Source organism: Ceratotherium simum, chromosome 24, assembly GCF_057802395.1.
Source record: "Ceratotherium simum simum isolate JZ-2026a chromosome 24, ASM5780239v1, whole genome shotgun sequence".
Lineage (NCBI taxonomy): Eukaryota > Metazoa > Chordata > Mammalia > Perissodactyla > Rhinocerotidae > Ceratotherium > Ceratotherium simum.
The window spans coordinates 12,893,310-12,916,971 of record NC_141923.1 but is presented as its reverse complement, the minus strand read 5'-3'; the positions used below and the strand labels follow the sequence as shown (position 1 = coordinate 12,916,971).

Here is a 23,662-nt window from a genome sequence, read left to right as displayed (position 1 = left end):
ATTCCAAGCATCGAGAACAGAGCCTGGAACACAGTCAGTGCTCAATAAGTGTTTGTTGAATGAAGGAACGTCTCCCCTTCCCGGCCCCCTAATAGCTCTGGTAGAACTGGTGAGAAAAGGGCTGGGTCCAGAGAGGCCAGAGTGTGACCGTCTCCAGAACACGCCTCTGCAGGGTAACCCAGCCCCCTGGGAAAGACCTGAGGCAGCCGTCCCCCCACAGCCCCGGCACAAGGGACCTCCCAAGGAAGGCAGCCTTGTCCAGAAAGGAAGCCCCAAGGCTGGGCACCAGGAGAGCTTGGCTCCTGTCACAGCCCTGCTACCAATCAGCTGTGTGACTTGGGACAAGTCACTGTTCATCTCTGAGTCTCTGTTTCCTCTTTTATCAGATGATATCAGCATTTACCCTCTTTATCTAAAAGCAATAAACTTCCACATTGGGATTTTCCACGCTACAGCCTGAGGTCAAATCCTGCCTCTGCCACTTACTAGGCTGTGCAGTGTTAGGCAGTGTAGGCAACCTCTCTGAACCTCTGCCTCCTAATCAATCTATTAATGAGGATAATGCCAGCACCCATCACAGGTGTGTGAAGAGTAAAGCCGTCAATACGCAGACGGGCGGCTAGGATGGCTTATAGTTCATTTACACTGGAGCACACCTGTGTGCTGTGTGTCCTCACAGACACATTTCAGGTGGGGACACTGAGGCAGAGTGGGGAAGTGGCGACCCATGGTTACTCAGTGAGCCGATGGCAGCTCCCGGGTAGACTCTACGTCCGGCTGACCCTGGGGCCCGGGCTCTCCCCACCCCCTCGTCCCAGCGCTGCAGCTTGGCTGATGCAAGGCTTGCTCATTTCCCCAACCCAGTGGGTTCTGGCCTCGGCCCACCCTCACCATCTGGGCCTCACCTTGGTCGGAGGCCCTGAAGTGGCCTAGAGTTGAACACACTTCCCAGATAGGACAGGTGTCTAAAGAGCCATCCTCCAAATCAATGCAGAGGACGATTGAGCGCCAGGGTAGGGATGGAGGGAATCTTTTCTGGGCAAGGCTCAGAGGGCACTGAGCTCCACGTGGCTCAGGACGGAGGAGCATTGAGGGATCGGGATGCTGCGGGACCACCCACCCCCAGACACAGAGCTGGTGGGGGTCAGCGTGTTGGCTTGGGATCCCTGAGTCAAGGACGTGAGCTCCCGTGGTTTATCAGGAGTCCCGGGTAGAGGAGTGGGGAGGGAAGATGGGTGGAAGGTGGAGGGATGAGGAGGGGAAAGGAAGGCAGTAAAGTGTGTGCTGGCACTAGTGTGGGCTGGTGACAGTGTGGGCTGGCACTAGTGTGGGCTGGTGATAGTGTGGGCTGGTGACTGTGGGCTGGTGACAGCGTGGGCTGGTGACAGTGTGGGCTGGTGATAGCGTGGGCTGGTGACAGTGTGGGCTGGTGATAGCGTGGGCTGGTGACAGTGTGGGCTGGTGATAGCGTGGGCTGGCAGGCCGGACACCACTGTGAGAAACAGCTTAATTCCTCAGGCAGCCGTTGGGAAATGGTACCAAAAACCCCTCCTCAGAATTATCCCACACAGGGGGAAGAAATTGGAGTATTTCTTAATGAACGTCTGAGACTTGGTGGCCAAGAGCAAGTCTCTGAACTTTCAGCTCCCAGCGGATGAGAGGAGAGGAGACTCCTGGGTTTCTGTAAAAACCCGTTGCGCACTGTGGGGTTGATCCTGGCAACGGGAGATGGGCCAGGACCCTGAAAGGTCTGAGAGGCTCGGGCGGAGCTTGGACTGCGTGTGATGGAGATAGACTCAGCTGGCTCTGCGGGGGCGGGGAGCAGCGGGGGCTCTGGCAGCCCTGGGCCTGCAGCTCCCCTTAGGTGCAGACCGGGCCGCCTCTGGGTCTCTCTTGGTGTCAGCATTCTGGGGGGCTGCACGTCTGTGAGAACCGCCTCTGGAGTCCTGGGAGACCAGCTGTGGTGAGGGCTCTGGTGCCCCTCCCTGGGTGTAACCCAGCGGGACTCCTATTCTCCCAGCCTAGGGCCTGGACCGCTGCCATATATGCCAGCTGGGCAGACAGCTTCTGCCTCGTAGAGGGAGGAGGACACGGTTCTGTCCCTCTACTCTCCACCCTTCAGGCCAGGAGGCAGCCACCTTCCTGCAGCCAACATTCCCCACACAGTAGGAGGCAGAGAGAGCGCTTTTTTTTCATTGTGGTAAAATATACATAACATAAAATTTACCATTTTAACCATTTTTACGTGCACAGTTCAGTGGCATTAAATACATTCACAGTGTTGTGCCGCCATCACCATCACCCATCTCGAGAACTTTTTCATCTTCCCCAATAGAAACGCTATTCTCATTAAGTAATAATTCCCCATTCCCCCCTCCCACCTGCTCCTGGCAACCACCATTCTATTTTCTGCCTCTACGAATTTGACTGAAGAGTGATTTTTTTTTAATTTTATTTATTTATTTATTTTCCCCCAAAGCCCCAGTAGATAGTTGTATGTCATAGCTGCACATCCTTCTAGTTGCTGTATGCGGGACGCGGCCTCAGCATGGCCGGAGAAGCGGTGTGTCGGCGCGCGCCTGGGATCCGGGCCCGGGCCGCCAGCAGCGGAGCCGCACTTAACTGCTAAGCCACGGGGCCGGCCCTGAAGAATGATTTTTTAAAAAGCATTTCAGTGTAGTGCTCACTGTTCAAATCTGCCTCCTCTCCTCCCCACCCCCACCAGGTTGGCCTGTGGACTCTGGAGTCCCATTCCTCTCATTCGTTTCTTCATTCTTTTTTCATTCACTGGAGCAGTGGAACGTTTGGGTCGAGGGTCAGGAGAACTAGTTCTGGCTCTTACAACTTGCTGTATGACCTTGGGTAAGTCTCTTCTCATCTCTGAACCTCAGAAATGGGACTAGAATCTTGGCAATACCAAGATTCACTGAGTTTCTTATAGGTCTGGAAAATGATCCCCATGATGCAACCCTGAAGTGTTGGCATCCTTTATAAAGGCTGCATGGCTGAATGAATTTGAACAGTGTTTTCTAGGATATGGAAATAAATAGTGCTTTGCATTGAGCTGTTCCTTCCCTTTGACATAGTGACAAGGGGTCTAAAAACACACCCACCGTCAGCACCCTATTCTCCTGGCCACTCTCCCACCCAGTGTTGCTGTTTGTTGTCAGAACTGCTCACTGCCCTTACTGGCCGTTTCCTTGTTTCACTTGGGGTTCAGCTGCAGAAAACAGGATATTAAATGGCTTACAGAATCAGTGGGGGGACTGAAGAAGCTGACTATAGAGTGTGCTTCCAGAAACAGCTCACAAAGCCACACCTCAGAACTGAGCTGCCACGGAGCTGCTGCCCCTGCCAGGATCAGGAAACTTCTTGCCAAGTCAGGGAGCTGCCACCACAGCCGCTGTCTCCAGAGCCACCCATCTCTGCTACATCCACACTGGCAACATGGTGGCTCTGTACCCTGTCTCTCTCCACACATGACTCCAAATCCAGTTCCTGAGCAAGTGCCTCTGATTGGTGGAAACTAAATCACATTCAGGTCCTTAGCTGAAAGGGGGTCTGGGAAATGTAGTTTTTGGCTTTCCTACTTCTGCCCAGGAAGAGGGTTGGAATAGACATTGAGCAATCTAATCCACAGTGCCCTCCCAAGGCAAAGAGCTCCTGACTTTGCTTTGCCCCTCATCTCTGTCTCTCAGTGAGCTACAGCTCCCACAGCCCACTCAGCTCAATGCTTCATCTGACATACAAAACCAAGTCCGTGTATCTACTTAGCAATAATCAAAACACATTTTGTGCATGGATCAAAATTTGGCAGCAGATCTGGGAAATTGTCATGGGGACCGAGTGAGCAGGTCGAGAACTACTGGTCCCTTGGAGCTCTATCATGATTCTAAGGTGGACTGCTAAGCCCACTTTCAGAGCAGACCATACTCCTCTCTGATTCCCTCTTACTGCATAATTAACGGAGAGTTAACCACATCTTGGCTGTCCCGGGCCTTTGCGCTACAGCAGAAGTGACTTCACAGCAAGAACATTTGTCCGGAGGATAAAAACGAGGACCATCAGGGAGCACCAGAGGAGAGGTACTTGCTATAACCAGAGGCAGCTCCAGACTGTCAAGACAAGAGGAGCTTAGGGGCAGTGACCTAATTAGAAACAGGGTGCTGGTGGGGCCGGCCCGGTGGTGCAAGCAGTTAAGTGCGCGCGCTCCACTGCGGCAGCCCGGGGTTCACAGGTTCAGATCCCAGGCGCGCATCGACGCACCGCTTGTCAAGCCACGCTGTGGCGGCGTCCCATATAAAGTAGAGGAAGATGGGCACGGATGTTAGCCCAGGGCCAGTCTTCCTCAGCCAAAAAGGAGGAGGATTGGCAGATGTTAGCTCAGGACCGATCTTCCTCACACACACACAAAAAAAATTAAAAAATAAAATAAAAAAACAAATTAAAAAAAAAAAGAAACAGGGGGTTGGAGAAGCTGCATATGCAGAGCAAGGACATGGCTTTTATGGAAATTGTGTATAGACTTAGAGCAATAAAAATAGCCTTTCTCCATACTTCATCCAACTAAAGTTGGAAAAACATCACTTGTCTTTCTCAAAGACAAGGACTCCCGAAAAGCCTGAAGGTAGTAGTTTTTAGTGGAGGTTGATGATGGGGATCAGTTAAAACGTTAGGCTGGTAGAGGGCTTAGGGCCTCGGAAAGGGAGTGTGGAATGACACGAGACAGTTGGCTGGCCTCAGACTCCACCATTTCCTGGCTGTGTGACCTTAGGAGAGTTACTCCATCTCTCTGAGCTTTGGCTTCTGCATAGGAGAAACAGAAATGCTGATAACTTATCCACAGGTTTATCGTAAAGATGAAATGAAATATTATGTATACAGCCCTGTAGTAGACGTCAGTGTCCCACTTATGCCCCCTTGGGCCACCTTGGAGTTTACCTGTAGACGGTTCCCATACACACCAACAGCTTCCTGTGTTTCTCTGCCTAAGGGTGTTCTCTGGCCGTGGGAGTTTGCTAGGTCCATTCACAGAGCAGACCAGAAGTGCTGGGCAATCAATTCCTCCAGGAGAGACACTCAGTGAGGGAAAGGAATTGACAGGTAAGCACCCCAGCTTCCTGGTCCCAGTGGGACAATTCTGAAGTGTGTTCTACACGGTTTCTCAACAAGTCCCAGCTAGATTGAGTCTCCATCACCCTCAGAGGTGACTTGCTCACCAACACACCCTTCATTGGCTTTTCTCTTCTCCTTCTCACTTCCTTACTCCCTTACAATGTTTCCTGGAATCACTTCCAAATGAACTCTTTGCACTCCCAAATCCTTATCTTAGGGTCTGCTTTTGGGGGAAGCCAAAGACGAGCATCAAACCTAGGGCCTGGCTCCTTGAAAGGTACTCATCAACAGCACATACAGGTTTCTTCATCAGATCCACAACACGGAAAGTATTTGAGCGACTATTTTCTCAATTCTCCCAAGGATGGTGCATAATTAGTACCTTTCTAGATGCATGCAAGAGACATTAATTCATTATGTATGACAAATGCCCTAGGGCATTTGGGCTTAATTCTCTTGCAAAACTCCATCTGTAAACAAGTATAATAATGGTGCCTACCTCACAGGGTTGTAATGTAAAACTCTTAGAACAGTGCCTGGTTCTTAGCAAGTTTTCCGCAAGGGGCAGCTTTGTCGCCCTCCCCATGGGTTGTGTAATAGAGAATGTTGACTGTCCTCCAGTATCCTCTCTTCCTTTGGTAGTCAGAACCATCCCCAATGGCTGCCCAGCCTCCCTTATAACTAGGTGTGTCCGTGTGCCTGAGTTCTAGCCAATGGTTGTGAGAAGGAGCGACGCATGCAAGTTCTGCATCATATCCTTACAAAGAAGCTGCTTGGCCTCCATCTGGCCTTTACCCCCTTGGTGATGATTGAGAAGTGGTGGTAACTGGAGTAGCTGCCTTGGTATCAAAGATGGAAATCTCATGTTGAGGAGAGCAGAGCCACCCCATGAGTCTGGACTGTTCACTTCTGTACTGTTGAGCGAGAGAAAAATAAGATCCCACCTTATTCCCTTGTATTTTAGGGTCTTCTGTGACAGCAGCTTACCTAACTGACCCAGCCCAAAGCTCAAAGATGGGATTAAGGGATGTGAGGGTGTTTTGGATGCTCACTTTAATATCCTGGGTCTCAATTTCCAAATCTGCAAAGTAGGATCAAAAATCCCACTCTAACTTAGGCCTAGGGGTGCCGTAAGAGCTCAACGTTGGGACATTTTGAAGAGCTATAAAGCATGGTGCAAATGTTAACGACTGGCACTGTCACTCGTAAAGCCTAGTTTGGGACATTTTTTGCTGGTTGGTTATGCTCAGTTTCATGAAACAGGGTCAAGTTCCTGGAGAACTGGTGCTCCTGGGAGGGTGGCAGGGGACTCTGAAACTTGCCATGAGAAAAGCCCACTCAGCTTGGAAAGTGGTTCAACTTCTTCCTGGCAGTTGGGCAATGCATATCAAGTACCTTAAACATGTCCATTTTCTTGGACCAAGGCGTTCATCTACTATCACATGAAATCGTTGCAAATGCTACAGAGATTTGTGTACAAGATGGTTCTTTATAACAGCAAAAACAAAAATAAAAATCTGTATATGAGTCAAAGAAATTGCTGCTCACAATAAATTGTGGTGGACCGCTATCCTCACGACATGGGGAAATCTTTATGATATGACACAGGAGAGGAAGCATGTTGCAAAGGTGGGCAGGACATTCAGGATGACCCCACATCATAAGGGCTTTACTCTTTCAGTGCTCAGCGGAAGTCTTCACTGGGAACTGCCCTTTACAAAGGGATCCACCTCAACAAAGACTATAGAATATATACGTCAAAATTACCGATGCTTTGAGTGGTGTGAGTACAGGTGCTTTTCCCGTATTTCTCTGTATGTCCAAGTTCTTAAGATGGACTATATGATACTGTCCAGCTATATTCTCCAGGTCCCTTTCCCTCTGTCTCCTTGCTATCCCTTGAACACTCCAGGCACATTCCTCCCTCCGGGCATTTGCACTTGCGGGTCCCTCTCCCTGGAGCCCTCTTCCCCTGGACACATGCAGGCCCCCCACCCCCCACCAACTTCAGCAATTTGCTGAAATGTCCCCTCCTTGGTGAGGCCTCCTCAGATCTACCCTATTTAAAATATAACCTCACCCCTCCCCCAGCAGACCCATGTCCCTTCCCTGCTTCATTTTTGTCCACAGCACTTGCCCCACCTGACATACCATGCATCTCACTTCCTCACTTATTCACTGTCTGTCTTCACCCTTCAGAATGTGAATTCCACAAGGACCAGGCTTTGGTCTGTTTTGGTCACTGCTGTAACTTCAGCACCTAGAACAACGGAGAGCTGTTCTAAGGTGTTCTAAGACATAGTAGGTGCTTAACAAATTAGTTGGTGAATGAATGAATAAATACATGAACAAGACCATTTCAGTCTCCTCTGAGCTCCTGCCAGTTTCTCCTTCAGGGGCGGGAATGGGCACAGGTGTGGGGGCAGGACAAAGGAAATAGCAGCAGCAGATGGGAGGGGAGAGTCCCAGGAAGGAGGGGATCTGGACAATGCCAGCCGATGCCAAACCGTAGCCCAGATACCAGGTTCACTATGACATGGGGGTCAGGTGCCAAAGAGTTTCCAATGTGGCTCCCAAGTTGAGAGCAGCAGTGTGGCTGGAGCATGAGGGCCCCAGGGCAGAGGGAAATAGATCAGGAAACCAACCTTACACACAAAACACCTAGGTTTTGAGAACACTCAGGAAAGGTGAGAACTTTTCTCAAATACACAATGGGTTACTAGCGGCCACAAGGTGATCCTAGGGTTGAACCAGGGCTAATGAGTAGAAGCTACAAGGACTTCAATTGGTTTGATATCAAGAACTGTCCCCCACTCCTCCCTCACCCACCTCCCAAGAGAGCTGTCCAACAATGGCCAGAGCCCAGGATTCACACGTCCATGAGTTGAACTTCCAATCAGTACATTCAACAGTTATCTATTAAGTGCGTTTACTCTGTGCCAGGTGCCAGGCTCAGCATTGTGAAAGCAATGGCGACTAAACATTATTCAAATAAATACACATACAATTACAAATTGTGAAGACACAAAACTGGGTTGCCAAAGAGGCTTCACTCAGACACGAGGTCTGGAGGGCTCTCTAGGGCTTCCTCTTTGAGGCAGCGCTAAATGGTGAGCATGCCTCCAGCCTGTGAGAACAGGAGAGGCGCACCCAGGGCAGAGGGAATCTCAGGAGCTTGGCGAGGCTTGCTAAAACTGGCAGGACCTCAGCGCATATTGGAGGAAGACGAGGCCCAGAGACAGGGAGTGTCTTGCCCACTGACACACAGCAAGTCGGTGAAGCCGTCGAGGGGTGGAAGATCAGCTGAGTCCCCTGACCTACCTCCTGGAAGCCAGATGCCCGCCTGTGGCCTGAGCCACGAGCTGTGAGTGGCGAGGGCTAGAGGCAAGACGGGTGAGGCAGGGGGTGGAGCGAGCTGCGGTCAGACCCCCAGAGGGGTGGGGAAAGGGGGCAGGGACGGGCCGATGACGTCATTTCCGGGGTCGGGGGTATATAAGCAAGGCGCGCGGCGCTGGTGCCGCTGCTGCAGTACCCAAACCCAGTGCGGGAAGGTTGGTGGGCGGACCGAGAGACGGACGCACACAGAGACGCTGCGCCCCCATCTCCGCACCAGCGCCGCCGTAGTCCGCCCCGGGCCGCCAGTCCAGCCACCCCTCGGCCGGGTGCCCGCGGTGCCCGACCCCAGACCGCCAGCTGCTCGGTGCCCCGGGTTCGCCATGCGCTCCGCCGCTGTCCTGGCGCTTCTGCTCTGCGCTGGGCAAGGTGAGCGAGCGCGGGGTCTCGGGGGAGAGGGTCCTTGGCGCCCCTGCCTGCTCTTGCTCTGCTTGCCCTGAGGTCCAGGCACCGCGCAGCGCCCCGGGCCCCTCCATACCCTCCCTCCGGCGCGGCGAGTTTTCAGCACCGCGGACAGCGCTCCGCCTCCCACCTGACCCGGCAAAGTGGCCTTGGCCCGGAGCCCGCAGACCAGACTCTTCGGGCGCGACTCCCAACCCAGCGGGACGGCCCCCGGCGCCCCCACCTCATGTCAGGGTTCCGCGGCTCTGGCTGCATCAGGGCCAGCGCCAGCTCCGCGCCCTGGCCGGCCAAGGTCATTGGGGGAGATGGGAGGACTGCGCTGGCTTCCCCTCTGCCTCTCTCCCTCTTCCATCCTCCCACTCTCCCCTTCTTTTTGCCCTTGACTTCTACCTCCCCGTTTCATCTCTCACAATCCTCCTCCTCCATGTCTTTCCCCCACCTCACCCTCTTTTCCCTCACCTCTGGGGTCTCTCCCCCTCTCCCTGCATCCTCCCCCCACCCCAGTCCCCATCAGCCGCTGGCCTGTTTTCACAGGACTTGCCTTCAGCTCCCACACCCTGTCCAGAGCAGGAGCTTTCCCAAAGGGAAGGATTAAGGCTGTCAGTGCAGCCTCTGGGAGCCACCCGCCTGAGGGCAGCAGCCAGGGAAGGGAAACAAAATCAGCCCCAGGCTTTCATTTGGGTGGGGGCAGTCTTGAGGGGGAGCACTGGGGTGAATGGGTCCCTGATGAACCAGGTCAGGAAGGACCAGGCTCTCCCCTCGGAGCATAGGAGTGACCCCACCTCTCTCTTTTTCTTCCCAGTCATTGCCCTCCCTGTGAACAGCCCTATGGATAAAGGAGATACCGAGGTAAGAAGGGGTTCAGGGATGCCCTGGGACGGGGAGTGGGAGGCCCCAGTGGACACCTCACAGCCAGTTCTTGGGCAGCTGCAGGAGTGAGTTTGGCATAAAGCCAAGAACCAGCACTGCGGCTGCCGAGCTGGGGGATAGTTTGCAAAAGAAGATATCAAAGACTGCTTGATTTCCCTGCCACCCTGCGGTGGGGACTTTCCCAGCTTCCTCTGAGCTGGATGTGCAGCCCAACAGGGCCCATGTCTTACCTGCTGGGCCGAGGTGCCAGGCCCGCTGTCTTGAACACTCCAAATCTGGCAGGCCCACCGTGGGCTGCTGGAGGCGACTTCTCTGTGGTTGTGGTTGTCCGCAGACCTGTGAGAACAGTCTTCACCTGCCTGGCTCTGGCCTCCCCGTTTGCTCCTCCTCTCCCCACAAAGCTCTGGCAGCAACACCCCTCACCCTACAGGCACTCAGGCCCTGGCTCTCCCAAAGGGCCACAACGAAAACGTTCTTGATTATGGCTTCTGTACCCAGGGTCACAGCCAGATGGGGCTGATGATGGATGTCACCCAGGACAGGGCCTTAGGAGACACTGGTGGGGGCTTCTAGAGGCAGCAAGAGACACTCCATGTTGCATGCATACTTGGAATTCATTCAGACTGTTTTTCCAGTCTCTGCTGCTCACAGATACCTCCACTTGAGAGTCAGAGAAAGTCCTACTCCCACCTTTCCAGGAGCTGTTTTCTTCCATTCCAGAGTGACTATGGTTAAAACCCAAAGCATCAAAGCGATTTCAACCTCAATTTGCTTAATTATATTTCCTCTTCTTTAGCTGCAGACAGACTTGTATTTAAACCTCTACCACTCGTTGTAGCTGTGTGGTCCTGGGAAAATTCTTAACTTCTCTGAGCTTCTCCTTTTTCCATCTGTAATAATATTTCCCTTGAGGAGAGTTGTGAGGAGTAGGAGTCATAGATGTGAGGTGCCTGGCACATAGTAGGTCTTTAGTAAATAGGTGCTGTTATTCTTAGAGCTTCCCTTCTTGACCTCTGCATTATTCTTGGGACCCATACCCAATTCCTCTCTCCCAGAATCTGTCCCCATGGACTGGTGGTTGTCTGATATTCCCAGGGCAGGCTCCAGGGTTGCGGGGAGACACAGGGTACAGGCTGCAGGGCCCTCCTTGCCAGATCTCTTATGGGAGACAGTTTGGTCACCATATTGTACCCAGCAGCCTGGGGTCAGATGCACCAGAGCAGCTGTTAAGACCTGAATGTTCCATCCTAGGATGCTGTGACTACCGTAGAGCCTGTTTGCCAGTTTGCCATCCTGGATCCTTGGGTGTGTTGCCTTGGCATCCCATAGACACAGCTTCCACCCCCTCACTCCCCACCAGCATTGCCTGATGCGTGTCTGACACCTCCCGCTCCTCTGCCTGGCTCTAGGCAGCTGGAGCCGGTTGGGAGTTGTGAATCCCTCCCCTGGTGTGCGTGGCACTTCACACTTTATAGAGTGTTTTCCCCTCTGTGTCTTAGCACCCTGGGAGGGGAGTGGAAGGTCTTTTCACTCCTATTTTACAAATGAAGACCTGAGGCTCAGAGAGGTCAAGTCACATGCCCAAGATCACACAGCTAGGAGACCACACTACAGTTGGCCCCATCTTCAAGTATCATCCAATTATCAGTTGCGTGATTTTCCACAGCACCTTGCTGGGCACTGAACGAGACTTTCAGAGGTATGGCTGCTGTTGGTCTGGGATGGGCAGCCAGATGTAGCTGATGTGTGCCCACATCCCGTGGATGAATATGGAGCCAGACCGTGAGGCTGTCACTCCCTGCATGTGACAACTCTGGATGTTCGAGACAGTAATCCCAGTTCTGTTCCCAGCCAGGGTAGAGCCAGGGAAAGTCTTTCTTTGGGTGGTCCAGAAAGGCTTCCCGGAGGTATCTGACCTTTGGGGCATCTGCAAGACTAAAGTACTTTTGCAGGACATACTCCTAATGCCCAGGAGCAGCTTCCCCTTCTTTAGAGAAATACTTGAGGATGAGGAGGTACAAGGTACTCACCCCACCATGACCCACCTTAAAGGGGCACCTACTGGCCATGTGGTTGGGGTGCCCGGCACGTGGTAAGCACCATAGAAGGGGTTTCTATTATCACTGCTAAGAAAGCAGAGCTGTGCCCCAGAGCCAGGTATCCATGGACTCCTGAAGACAGAAGCAAGTGCCCACATGTCCTCATTAGAAATTTGCCCTGGAGCCTCCAGGCGCTGAGCCCTGGGCCCAAACCAGCCCCAACCTGCCCCCACTCTCTTCCCAGGTGATGAAGTGCATCGTTGAGGTCATCTCTGACACGCTCTCCAAGCCCAGCCCCATGCCTGTCAGCCAGGAGTGTTTCGAGACACTCCGAGGAGGTATGGGCCAGGCTGGGGGTGAGGGGCTGCGGCCTGCTAGGCTGGGAGGCTAGGAGATGGTGTGGCTTTTGATGGAATTCAATGATTTAATTCAACAGTCACTGACCGAGTGCCTGCCTTGGCCAGGCCTGTGCTGGGGTCTGAGGGGTGTAGGGAGATGAAGGGGTCAGAGCCCCTGTGGACCTGGAGCTTACAGACTCCAGAGGGGACAGCCATGAACACAATTAACCAGAATTCTGGGCAGAATGAAACCAGGGCTGGAACAGCAAGCCTCCAGTATGTGAGCTCCCTATGGAGAAGGATTTTGTGTGCTAAATCCCCAGCGCTATCAGAACAGCTGCTGGCACCTGGCAGACGCCCTATAGACACGTGATGGATAAAGGAGCCTTGTGGGTGGGCACGAGAAGGTCAAAGCTTTTCCAAGCAGGCAGTCAAGTTTTGACCAGCTGTTGGGTGGATCCAACATTAGCGTTGGGGTGGGGCTTTAAGAGAAAAGTTGGAAATCACTAGGCAGAAAAATGAAGACAGGGTCCTCCAGATGGAGCGAATAGCATGAACAAAGGCCTGGAGATGGGGAAACATGTTGTGAGTGGCGATGCCCCTATACCTCACCTCGGGGGCTACCCTCCGTTGGCTGAGGTCTGGTGCTGGGACAGTGGCCAGCCTTTCTGAGTTGTAGAAAACTGATTGATATCTCAGAAAGGAGGGCATTTCAAAAGTATAATCTCAATATCCAATCTTGCTGCTGCCACCCAGGTTTTGAGTTTCCAGAATAAATTCCCTGTGCTCAGCTGAAAATATTGATGGCAATCTCCTTCTCGCCTGTTCTCTGGAAACCACCCATAACGACTCTCCTTCATTGCAGACGAACGGATCCTCTCAATCCTGCGACATCAGAATTTGCTGAAGGAGCTCCAAGACCTGGCTCTCCAAGGTATTTTCCAGCCACTGCACATGGATCTGGGTCAATTCCAGTAACTGAGAGTCAGACAATCAGGATGGAAGGTTGAGCAAGGTCCAGTTTCTCTCTGATACTCAGTTATTTCCGTTCAATTACAGAGTGGAAAGGTGGGTCCAATCCACCTTGGTTAAATGATATGGTTAAACAGATCAAGGCCCAGAGAGGTTGAGTGACTTGTCCAAGGTCACACAGTGAGTTAGGGACATGCCAAGACCAGATTCAGCTCTCCTAGTACCCCGCAGCCTCTGGATTTAGCTGCTTCATGGGGGCACTTTCAAGACTAGATTACAGAGAGGATCTCTTTCCCCTGGGTGTACTCCCTTGCCCACACCCACTGTGTCAGGCTCCTCGGGCCACCCCAGAAAGTCCCAGCATGGGGAGAGACATCATCACCAGCTGCAGAGTTGGCCTGGCCAAGGGGCCGTCATCAGGAACCAGGCACGGATGGGGACAGAGGAGCAGCAGCCTGGGGCTGACGCGGGGAGAGGGGTCTCTGGATTCTGGCTGCAGGTGCCAACCCTTCTCCCAAAGGCCTGGACTCATGGGGCCTGAGGGGAGCGGGGGTTGCCTGAGTCAAGAGCCCCCACACACTCCAAGGTGCTCTCGCATTGGCCAGAGCTATCACCCTAGTGGCTGCTTGGGGCACTGCATGGAGGGGACAAGCAGTCACTGTTACCTCCTGCTGCAGGGTCCCCATCAGCCAGGTCCTGACGGGCCCTCACTCTCTGTTCCCACTGCCGGGATGCTCTGCTCCATCCGAGCCTTTATTGCTCTGTGAGGAAGCAGGTGGGCTTGTTCCATTTCCTAGGTGAGAAACTGAGTCTGGAGAGGTGGTGTGGCTGCCTGACGGGCCTCAGCTGGGGTGGGGGCAGAGGCAGCCAGCTCCCCCATCCCCAAGCTCTTGCCCTCTGTCTCTCATTGGCAGGCCCGGAACAGGACATGCCCAGTGTACAGATGAGGATGGAGGCCTATAGACAAATATGCCGGGGCTGGACTCCATCAAGTGGGACTTATTTCTCCTTTTCTCATACCAGGCGCCAAGGAGAGGGCGCATCAGCAGAAGCAGCACAGCAGTTTTGAGGATGAACTCTCCGAGGTTCTTGAGAAGCAGAACAACCAGGCCGAGCTGAAGGGTCAGTGCCGGCCAGTCTGGCCTGCGGTCAGGGGAGGGAGGATGCTAGTAACAGGAGTTGTGACAGAGCGAGTGTTCCCAGGGCTCAGGAGCCCCTCCTTTAGGCCCTGGAAAGTAGCTAGTATTTCCTTCCCTTCACAAATGGGGAAACTGAGGCTCAGAGAGGTTAAGTACTTTGCCCAAGGTGAACAGCACAGCTGGAGATGTGAAGCTGGGTCTGTCTCACTCGAAAGCTCTCGGTCACTCCCATCTGCTCACCACAGGGGCTGACCCTCGAGGGTGGGAAGTCTGTGGCCTGGCAGGTGGGCAGCTTGGACTCTGTCTTCCTGGTGGCCACTGCAGCAGGGCCCCGCCCCCAGCCCCTGCCCTCCTGGGATTTGGGGGTGCCTTAGCCTAGCCGAGCTGCAGGAGGATCCCAGAGGAGTAGGTTTGAAACACTAAATGAACCTGATCATCTTTCTCAAAACCAGATCTCTTTTAGGGGTCAATGAGGTCATGGCTTAGGTCAAGGTGATGCTCTGTTACTCATCCTCCTGCCTAGAAGCAGCCACACGCTGCCTGGCAGGCCCTGATCTTGGTATATGGAGGGTGGGTGGGTAAGGCCAGTTTCCAGGAGCCGGGATCTTAGTGGTCCTCCCCCTGGGGGAAGCCTGCAGGGGTGGCCAAGGTGTGGCCCTCTGGGTCACTAGGGTGACCAGAGCTGTCACCCTAGTGGCTGCTTGGGCTCTGCGTGGACTCCCACATGCTAGCTCCATGGGAACGAGTGTCTGGACCGACTATGGATGCCTGCCGTGGGCTGCGGGAAGGGAGTAGCGTGTGTGTGTGTGTCTGTGTGTCTGTGTGTGTGTGTGTGTGCCTGGAAGCCTTAATGAGGGAGGCAGCCACGTGTCAGCACAAAGAACACCCTGTACTTGGCATGTGGAGGCTTGGGTTCCAGGCTCAGGTCGCATTACCTTTCCGAGGATCAGGCTGTTTCTGTAAACTGGGGATGGGAGCACCCTCACCTGCGGTCCTGGAGTCAAATGGTGGGAGGTTCTTGGTAGTGCTTTGTTCAACAATAATCATTCTACTAATGGGAGGGATTTTTACTAGCTAAAAGTCTGTCTTCAAGGCAGCCACAAGAAAATACCTTTTACATGAAACTCGACAAATATTGAGGAACTGAGCACTTGCACAGGGTGCTCAACGCAGAGAAGCCCCACGTGGAAGAGAGACTGAGGTCACAGTAATGCTGCCTCTTACACAGAGAGGTTAAGGGACCTGCCCAAGATCACACAGCAACTCAGCTGATGTCCTAATTTTCATTTCAGGGCTCTATCTTCTGGGGTCATTTTCAAGGTCTTTTTCTTTTCTTTTCTTTTCTTTCTTTCTTTCTTTTTTTTTTTTTTTTTATCACATTTTGCTTTAAGAGGTAAAGAAACACAATCTAATTGTGCTCAGGTCAAACCCAGACATGGAGAGAGGAAGCCTAATTCTGTCATGGGTGTCTTGGGCAGGGCTTGCTGGAAGCCAAGAGAGACAATGACGAAGATCTGAAATTGGCCTCTGGGGAGACCCGGCATGGAGCCTGGTCCTCAGGGCTCAATTTTGTTGTTTCTGCAGATGTAACAGAAGAGGCGTCCTCCAAGGATGCTGCAGAGAAAAGAGGGGATTCTGAAGAGGTGGAGGAGAATGGTGAAGACATGGATGGAGCCAGGCCCCAGGCCTCCCTGGAGCCTGGGCAGGGGTCCAGAGTTGAGGACAAGCAGGCCCCAGGGGAGGAGGAGGAGGAGGAGGCCACCCACACCCATTCCCTAGCCAGCCTCCCCAGCCAGAAACACCTAGACCCACAGGCCGAGGGGGACAGCGAGGGCCCCTCCCAGGATCTGGTGGACAGAGAGAAGAGCCTGGGTGCAGAGCGGGGCCAGCAGGCAAAGAGAGAAGAGGAGGAGGAGGAGGCTGGAGAGAAGGCTGACCCTGAGGAGGAAGGTCCCACCGCAGCATTTAACCCCCACCCAAGCCTCGGCTACAAGGAGATCCGGAGGGGCGAGAGTACGTATGATCTGAGACCTCAACAAATGTGTCGGGGAGAGGGGGAAGGGTGGGAGGGGGACCTCATCCATTTCATTCCACCATCCATTCCACCTTCACAACAACCCTGAAAGGTAGGTCTTATCTCCATTTTCCAGATGGGAAACCGAGGCTCAGAGAGGTTAAGTAATGTGCCCAAGGTCACATAGCTACTTTGTAGTAAAAGCTGAGATTCCAACCCAGGTTTGTCTGACTCCAAAACCCTGCATCTCCCACTATCCCACATAGCCCCTTCCCCCCAACCCGGGAGGCAAGAGGGCCTCTGCAGGGTAGGGGGTGTGCTTTGGGAAGAGAAGGACAGCACGACAGGTGGGAACAGGCTGGTCTGGGCACAGTGTCAACTTCAATCAGGATTTAGGAGGGAGCCTGGCTCCTCGTGAGGGCCTTGTCAGGGCCTTTCCTCCCCCTCAGCTGGGTGACCCTTGGGGCAGGGGCTTCTGGGGTGAGAGGGCTAACCAGCAGAGGCGGGCTTCGGCCAGCCCGGCCCTCTGAGCTTTGAGAGGGTACGGCAAAGCGTGGTGTCAGGATGGCCTTTCCCTCCAAGTGGAATCCATTGTGGAGAGGCTGAGCCGGACCCCAGCGCGAGGTCTGTGGTCCAACGGTGGCCAAGAGAGGCCCCCGGGGAGTGGCAGGGACCGGGGAAGGTGGCGGTCCCTCCTCACTCTCCTGCTCTCGTCCACCGCCTGCTCCAGGTTGGTCCGAGGCTCTGGCCGTGGAGGGAGCCGGGAAGACTAGGGCTGAGGAGGCTCAGCCCCCCGAGGGGCAGGGGGAGCGGGAGCACTCCCGGCAGCAGGAAGAGGAGGAGGAGGAGACGGCAGGGGCCTCTCAAGGCCTCTTCCGGGGCGGGAAGAGCAGGGAGCTGGAGCAGGAGGAGGCGCAGGAGCGGCTCTCCAAGGAGTGGGAGGCAGCCAAGCGATGGAGCAAGATGGACCAGCTGGCCAAGGAGCTGACGGCCGAGAAGCGGCTGGAGGGGGAGGACGAGGAGGAGGACGACCCTGACCGCTCCATGAAGCTCTCCTTCCGGGCCCGGGCCTACGGCTTCAGGGGCCCTGGGCTGCAGCTGCGACGAGGCTGGAGGCCGTCGTCCCGGGAGGACAGCGTCGAGGCCGGCCTGCCCCTGCAGGTGCGTGGCTACCCGGAGGAGAGGAAAGAGGAGGAGGGCAGCGCCAACCGCAGACCAGAGGTTGGTATGGGGCAGAAGCCGGCCCTGGGCCAGGCCCCGGGAGTGTGGGCCCAGCTGTAGGGACAGCCGCACCCAGACGTGCGGCTCCTGCCCCACCAAGGGGACACGGTCCCCTTGGAGCCTGGGACTGGAGAGGCGCTCAGACAGGGGGCTCTCGGGAGACTCCTGGAGGCTGGGTTTGGGGCAGAGCCGGCAAGGGGCAGGAGAAAGGGCATGTCAGGCAGGGAGGCGAGTAGACCCAGCCCACAGAGAGCACCCAGCAAAGCTGGCCGACAGGCAGACAGGAGTCGGGAAATGTTCAGATCGGTGCACAGAAGCTGGAGAGGTGGTGAGTTGAGCCAATCTCGGAGGCGCTGGGTGGGGGTTTGTCCTGAGGGCAATAAGGAGCCTCTGCAGGTTTGCGAGCAGGACAGGGAGTGATGGGTGGAGCTTGGGGCTTTGCATGGAGAGAGCTTGGAAACTTAAGGACCTCGCAGGTACAGACCTGGGGAGGGCCGTTTGCTGCCTGGGGGATCCAGGCGCAGGGTACCATTGGCCCCAAGAGCTGGGAGGACATGGGAGGAGGGGACACTGAGGGATGGGTGGCGCTCTGGGAAGACCCTGTGGTTGGCTCAGCTATGTTCTCTCCTGGACCCCAGGCAGCCCAGGCACACCCTCCTCCCACCCCCGATGGCAAAGGTGGCCGGGGCAGGGCCAGCTGGACCTCAGGGCCTGGTGACAAGTGGGTGGGGGAGGCATGGACTTGTGCCAGACGACCTGGGGTCTGCCTCCTCCTAGCTTTGTGACCTTGGGCAGGTCACTCCCCTTCTCTGAGCCTCATTGGTTCCCCCATTTGTGAAATGGGGGTAAGGAGTCCTTTCTGCTCATCTCATTATCATGATCAGAACACGTGAGCTTTGCAAACCCGGCCGTGCCCAGGGCTACTTGGGAAGCTCAATGGGGTGCAGGAATGCAGCCCCACTGGAGGGGATGGGGTGAAAGCTAGGGTCCCTGGCAGGCTGGCAATACCACCTTGGAGCAGGAGGAGGCTTTGGGGGGTCTGTGGTTCAAGCCTCAGAGCCCAGGTGGGAATCGGGGCCCTATGCGGGGCTGGGACCTGCCCGAGGCCCTGGCCCCAGTACTCTTCTCTGCCCACTCAGAAGAGGATGTGGCCCCTTCCTTGGGCCCCCGACCCTCTCTCTAGGCCTGGGACTGGGGTCTTGGCAGCCTGAGAGGAAGAAGGCTCCTTCTTGGCTGCTGGAGCTGGGAGAGGGCATCTGTCTTCCCCAGGAGACTGAGGGGACAGGGCTACATAAAACAGCAGCTTGCCCCCCACCGCTAGCTTTTGGACCCAGGACAAGACTAGCACCTTCGATCACCCCCTTCCCCACCCACAGGAGCTGGAGAGAGCGAGGCGCCCCAAGGCGCCTGCCAGCTTCCCCTCTCCACAGGCAGAGGGAGCCCTGGCCTACAGGGCAGAGAAATGGGGACCCCAGAGTCCTGTGGAGTGGGTGGGGTAGCCTTCTCCACAGGCAGAGGGAGCCCTGGCCTACAGGGCAGAGAAATGGGGACCCCAGAGTCCTGTGGAGTGGGTGGGGTAGGGGCCCCTGCAACCCAAGGGTCTTCTTAGAAACAGCCCCAGCATCACAGAACTCATGTCCCAGGGGCTGCTCTAAGACAGAGGACTCTAGGGTCCCTATTTCCAAGGCAACCGTTGTTCGCCTGTTCTGACTGGGTCCCAGGTGGTTGCCCCCCCTGCCTGTCACTGGGCAGGGACTCCAGGGAGACAAGCCCTCCCAGGTCAAGGCTGGGGATGTGGCCGTCCCTGACTCCTGCTCCGAGTCTGAGGGCATGCTCCTGTGGGCATCAGTCCCAGCTCTGGGGGGCATCTGGAAGCTTCCCAAGGCTGAGGCACAGAGCAGGGCTCACAGAAGTGTCCCTGCTGCCCTGAACCACCCTGGCAGCCATGGGACCCCCACGATTGGGACCAAGGATCGAGGCCAGCCCTAGGCAGGTAGACGCGGAGCAGCTCTCAGGTATTCAAGCCTGGTGCCATAGGCCCACGGCCCCTCAGGTAGGGAGGCGGGCAGCAGACAGGACACCCAGGCCTGGCCTCACCCTGCAAGCCATCAGCACAGTCCAGGCCTTCTGGTGGGGGGACTGGAAAGCACTCTAAGGGCACCAGAGGCTTTGTTTTCCATGTGCCTGCCCAGAGCCATTCAGGAGGCGGGCCTGGACAAGAGGCCACCAGGGACGGTGTGAGGTCAGGGCCCCTGTTCCCCCCCATTCTTGCACACAATACTCATCAGAGCAGCCCAGCAGGGGAGCATCACTGTCACCATGGTACAGATGAGGCCCCTGAGGCTCAGAGAGGCAAAGCCACCTGTCTGAGGCCACACAGCTAACCAGTGGCACCACCAGTCTGGCTGACTGCACGCTCCCTGCTGGCACAGGCTCCCTGGGCCGGTCCCCACGTGACCCTGATGTTCTCTCCTAGGACCAGGAGCTGGAGAGCCTGGCGGCCATCGAGGCGGAGCTGGAGAAGGTGGCCCACCAGCTGCAGGCGCTGCGGCGGGGCTGAGGCGCCATCTGGCCCCGCCAGCCAGGGCCCCAAGGCACCCTGTGGTCCTGGCTCTGCTGTCCCCTTTGCAGGTCCTGGCCAGACGGCCTGGACGCTGCTCCCGGTAGGGAGGCCGCCCCAGCCCACCCCAGTCCAGGCCACCCTGTTGCCCCCTCGCTCCTATCCTCCTGCTGGTGACCCCTGCCCCAGGGCGCCCCTCTGCAGGGCGGACCCCCACGACTGTACACAATTATCCTCTCTCTGAACATGGGCAGATTTCTAGAAGTTTCCCTTCTGCCATCAGAGCTGTTGGGCACAACTGCAATAACTTCTGACCATTTGGTGAAAGCTGAGAACTCTAATCGATTCTATACAAAATTTAGCTAAGGAAAAATAAATCTGCTCTGGGCTCTTTCCTGTTTCTTTGAACTTTTCCCCTCTTGACTCAGAGTGGGGTGGGGTGGATGGGATTCGGGCACAGGGACAAGGGGAGGTTCAGTCTCCACGAGGCGACTCCTTTGTGGCCGCTTCCTAGCCATGGGGTCACAGGCAAGGGACTTTGCACCTCTGAGCATCGGTTTCCTCATCTGTGAAATGGGGTGTGACACCTGCCTCCAAATGTATGTGGGGATTAAGTAACACATGCAAAGGGGCTCCCCTGTTCCTTCCCCGTTCCCTGTCTCCCAGCCACAGCTGAGCTGGGCCAGGCAGAGGCAAGGCCAGTTTGGGAAACAGTCCCTGCTCTCTGCGATGCTGGGCAGAGGCCCTGACAGCCCTGGGCCAGTCCCTGCCACCAAGGCCACAGGCCCCAGACCCCAGACCAGCTTTGGACTTCCTGACCCGGGCCTCTGAGCTGCAAGCCCCCCTTGGCATAAATCTGCTATCCCCTCTGACCTGGCATGTACACAGGTCTCTGGGGCATCTGAAGTTCTTGCCCAAGTAACAGTGCACTGTAGCACGGCACGTCTTAGTCTCAAGTTTTGAGAACGAGCAAACTGAGGCTCAGAATGTGAAATGACTCATCAAAGTCACAGGCAGGGTGATGCCCAAAACAGTGTACCATGGGGACTGCAGAATTATGCAATCAGAATGGACCAGGCTGGTGCGCTGGACAGGTGTGGACCAGCTGAATATCACCGTCATTCATTCAGTTGTTCATCAAACATTTGTGAGTGGCTGCTTTGTGCCCACAGGCCTGGGCATGCAGAAATAGCCAGCCCTGACTTCAAGAAGCCCACTGCCCAGAGTACGTGGGTTTTGACGTCAGACTGGAGTTAGAATCCCCAGCCTAGCTGGAGAGCTCAGGTTAGCGTTCTTGAGCCTCTCAGAACCTCAGTTTCCTCATCTACAGAAGAGGGATGACACTTATTACCTCCTCACCAGATCGTGGTTAGGATTTGGGGGGCCCAGACAGCCTGGACCAGAAAACCATGACGATGACGATATGAGTCGTTTGAGGGGTCTTGGCAAGTCTGGGCCTCTCCTATGAGGCAGGTGGGGGGGGCTGCCCACTGCTGCTGCTGCTGCCCGTCCCCTGAAGCATAGAGGGACACCCTCCAGAAGGAGCTGGTGCCATAAGGTGTTTATTTCTTCACGTTTCAAAGAGACAGGTTTGCATTCCACCCCAAACGGTCACAGAAATAACACACACAACACTGCTGTACTCCACCAGTTGGTCAGCTACCAGAACACCCGCCACCAAGACTGATCAGCCAATAAAGAGAACACGGGACACCTTGTCCCTGAAATAACCCACCCCAAGGACGGGCCACCCACGTTGTCATAATCACAGGGAGCAAACACAACCAAATCAAAAGAGCCAGTGGACGGAGGTTCTTGGTTTTCACAGAAGCTGTGATTTTATACATAGTATACATATATATTCATATAAACATTATGTATATGTACACAAATTAAATACAAGCCAGCTTGGGGTTCTGGTAAACGCTGCTCGTGAACAGGACTGAAGCAAATTGCATTTGTCACAAAGCACAGGTGTCAGCATTCAAGCTGGGACGCCAGCGTCTTGGTGACATCACCACGCGAGCATCTTTTAAAGAGAGAGCAAGCTCCAGAGTGTGTGATCCCACACAGCCCTGGAAGAGGCCAGTCAGGCTGTGGAAAGGGACAGTCCCTCCAAGCCACCAGGTCATGGACAACTCTGGAAGTAAACGGAAATGCAACCATTTCTGGAAAAGGCCTCAGAGGGTCTGCGGGGGGCCTGGTGGTCAGAACCAGAGGAAGAGGGTTCAGGTTGTTCCATGCTAATAGTCAGCTCTCCTCTCAACAGTGTGTGTGTGTGGGGTCATTCCATGATCACAACGGCAATGCTGAGCAGAGAGAAGGGGCAGAGGCACAGACCTTCTGTGGCGGAGGGCAGGACCCATGGGAGAATTGCCTGTCCAGAGGCCTCGGCCACGACATCTCAGGCTCAGGCTCAGGCAGGGCGGATGTGTGGCATCAGGGCTGGCCAGGCTGACCCAGAGGGATAAGCCCAGAACCTTTGTCAAGGATCAGTGCTCTTCTCTGCCTCATGGTAAGCCATGGTGGAGGGGCCACGCCCCTTCAGGACAGCCAGCTCCCAGCTCAAGGTCACTGGAGCTCAGGGGCCCTTGAGTTGTGGCCTGAGAAGGGGGAGGAGATGTCAAGGATCCCACAGGTGAATGATCGGTTTCTAGGGGAGAGAGCAGAGGGCAGATGCAAACCCCAGGGACATCAGTGAGGCCATTCAACGGCTCTGTGTGAGTGCCCATAGCAAGGACCAGTCTTCCAGGCTGGGACAAGGACATGCAGTCTCCCTTCGTCTCAGAGTGGCCGCCTGGCAGACAGCAGCTGCTTTTCCCAGATGGCTTGAAAACTACAGCTTCCTGCCAGGGCCTTCCAACATTCCATAAAGCCCACTTGGCAGTCTTCTGAGCAGAGAGGAATTCGTTTTCAAGACTGTTTTCTCCTTCATTGATAGGATTAAAGATGCAGGCAGGCCCACTTAAAGGAAGCCCCATTTAACTCCTCGGGGACTTGAGCTGGGTCTGCCTTCTGCAGGCGAGGCTGGGCAGCTTCAGGTCCAGTCCGACCCATGCACTGTAAACCCAGATCCCTCCACGATGCCGACGGCAAGGACTCTACAGCGGGAGACACCCCTGGGCTCTCTGGTGAGGAGACACCCAGCACCTGCACTCGGGGGGCTCAGCGTGTGGAACTGCATCACTACATAATCAAAGCATCCGCAAGCCGAGCCCGGCCCAAGGCCTCTGCTCCAGGTTGCCCAGGACAGAGACCTTGCAAGCGACCCTCTGAACCCACCCAAGGCCTCAGCCAAAATGTGACCCTGCCACTTGCTCCTGGAGCCCTTGAAGTCAGGAGTGCCTTCAGTAGCCCTGGCCACTGACCTCAAGACAGATGCAGCAGGGCCACAGACCCCAACATGGCCACCAACTGGCAAAGAGAAGCTTGGGAATGAGAGTCCCAACTCCCCCCAGGATGCTGGCAGGGCCGACTCTGGGTACCACACCTGCACACCGCAGCAGACCCTTCCCACGGGCCCTCAAAGGTTCCAGAAACTCCGTTCCGGAGGCAGCACCACCAGGCCCTGGGGAAGAAGAGGCTGCAAAGGCCAAGCG

At 55.3% G+C, this 23,662-nt stretch overlaps 1 protein-coding gene across 2 annotated transcripts; it reads left to right on the top strand.

The window, feature by feature from the left end:
* Positions 1-8,662: 8,662 nt before the first annotated feature.
* On the top strand, positions 8,663-20,471 carry CHGA (chromogranin A). Of its 2 annotated transcripts, none has more exons than XM_087448031.1 (8): positions 8,663-8,877; positions 9,713-9,759; positions 12,064-12,157; positions 13,023-13,091; positions 14,153-14,251; positions 15,853-16,281; positions 17,013-17,443; positions 19,980-20,471. In XM_087448031.1, exons 1-8 carry the CDS (start codon positions 8,832-8,834, stop codon positions 20,061-20,063), a joined length of 1,299 nt encoding a protein of 432 aa, XP_087304157.1. In that variant the 5' UTR covers positions 8,663-8,831; the 3' UTR covers positions 20,064-20,471. The 2 variants fall into 2 exon arrangements, with proteins under 2 accessions (XP_087304157.1, XP_004434274.1); XM_004434217.3 differs by having other exon boundaries at positions 17,013-17,503.
* Positions 20,472-23,662: the final 3,191 nt, after the last annotated feature.

Coding starts and splice junctions, on each gene's coding strand:
- CHGA (XM_004434217.3), top strand. CDS start 8,832: ATGCGCTCCGCCGCTGTCCTGGCGCTTCTGCTCTGCGCTGGGCAAG. Junction 14,252..15,852: donor CAACCAGGCCGAGCTGAAGG/GTCAGTGCCGGC, acceptor TTGTTTCTGCAG/ATGTAACAGAAGAGGCGTCC. Junction 16,282..17,012: donor GGAGATCCGGAGGGGCGAGA/GTACGTATGATC, acceptor CGCCTGCTCCAG/GTTGGTCCGAGGCTCTGGCC.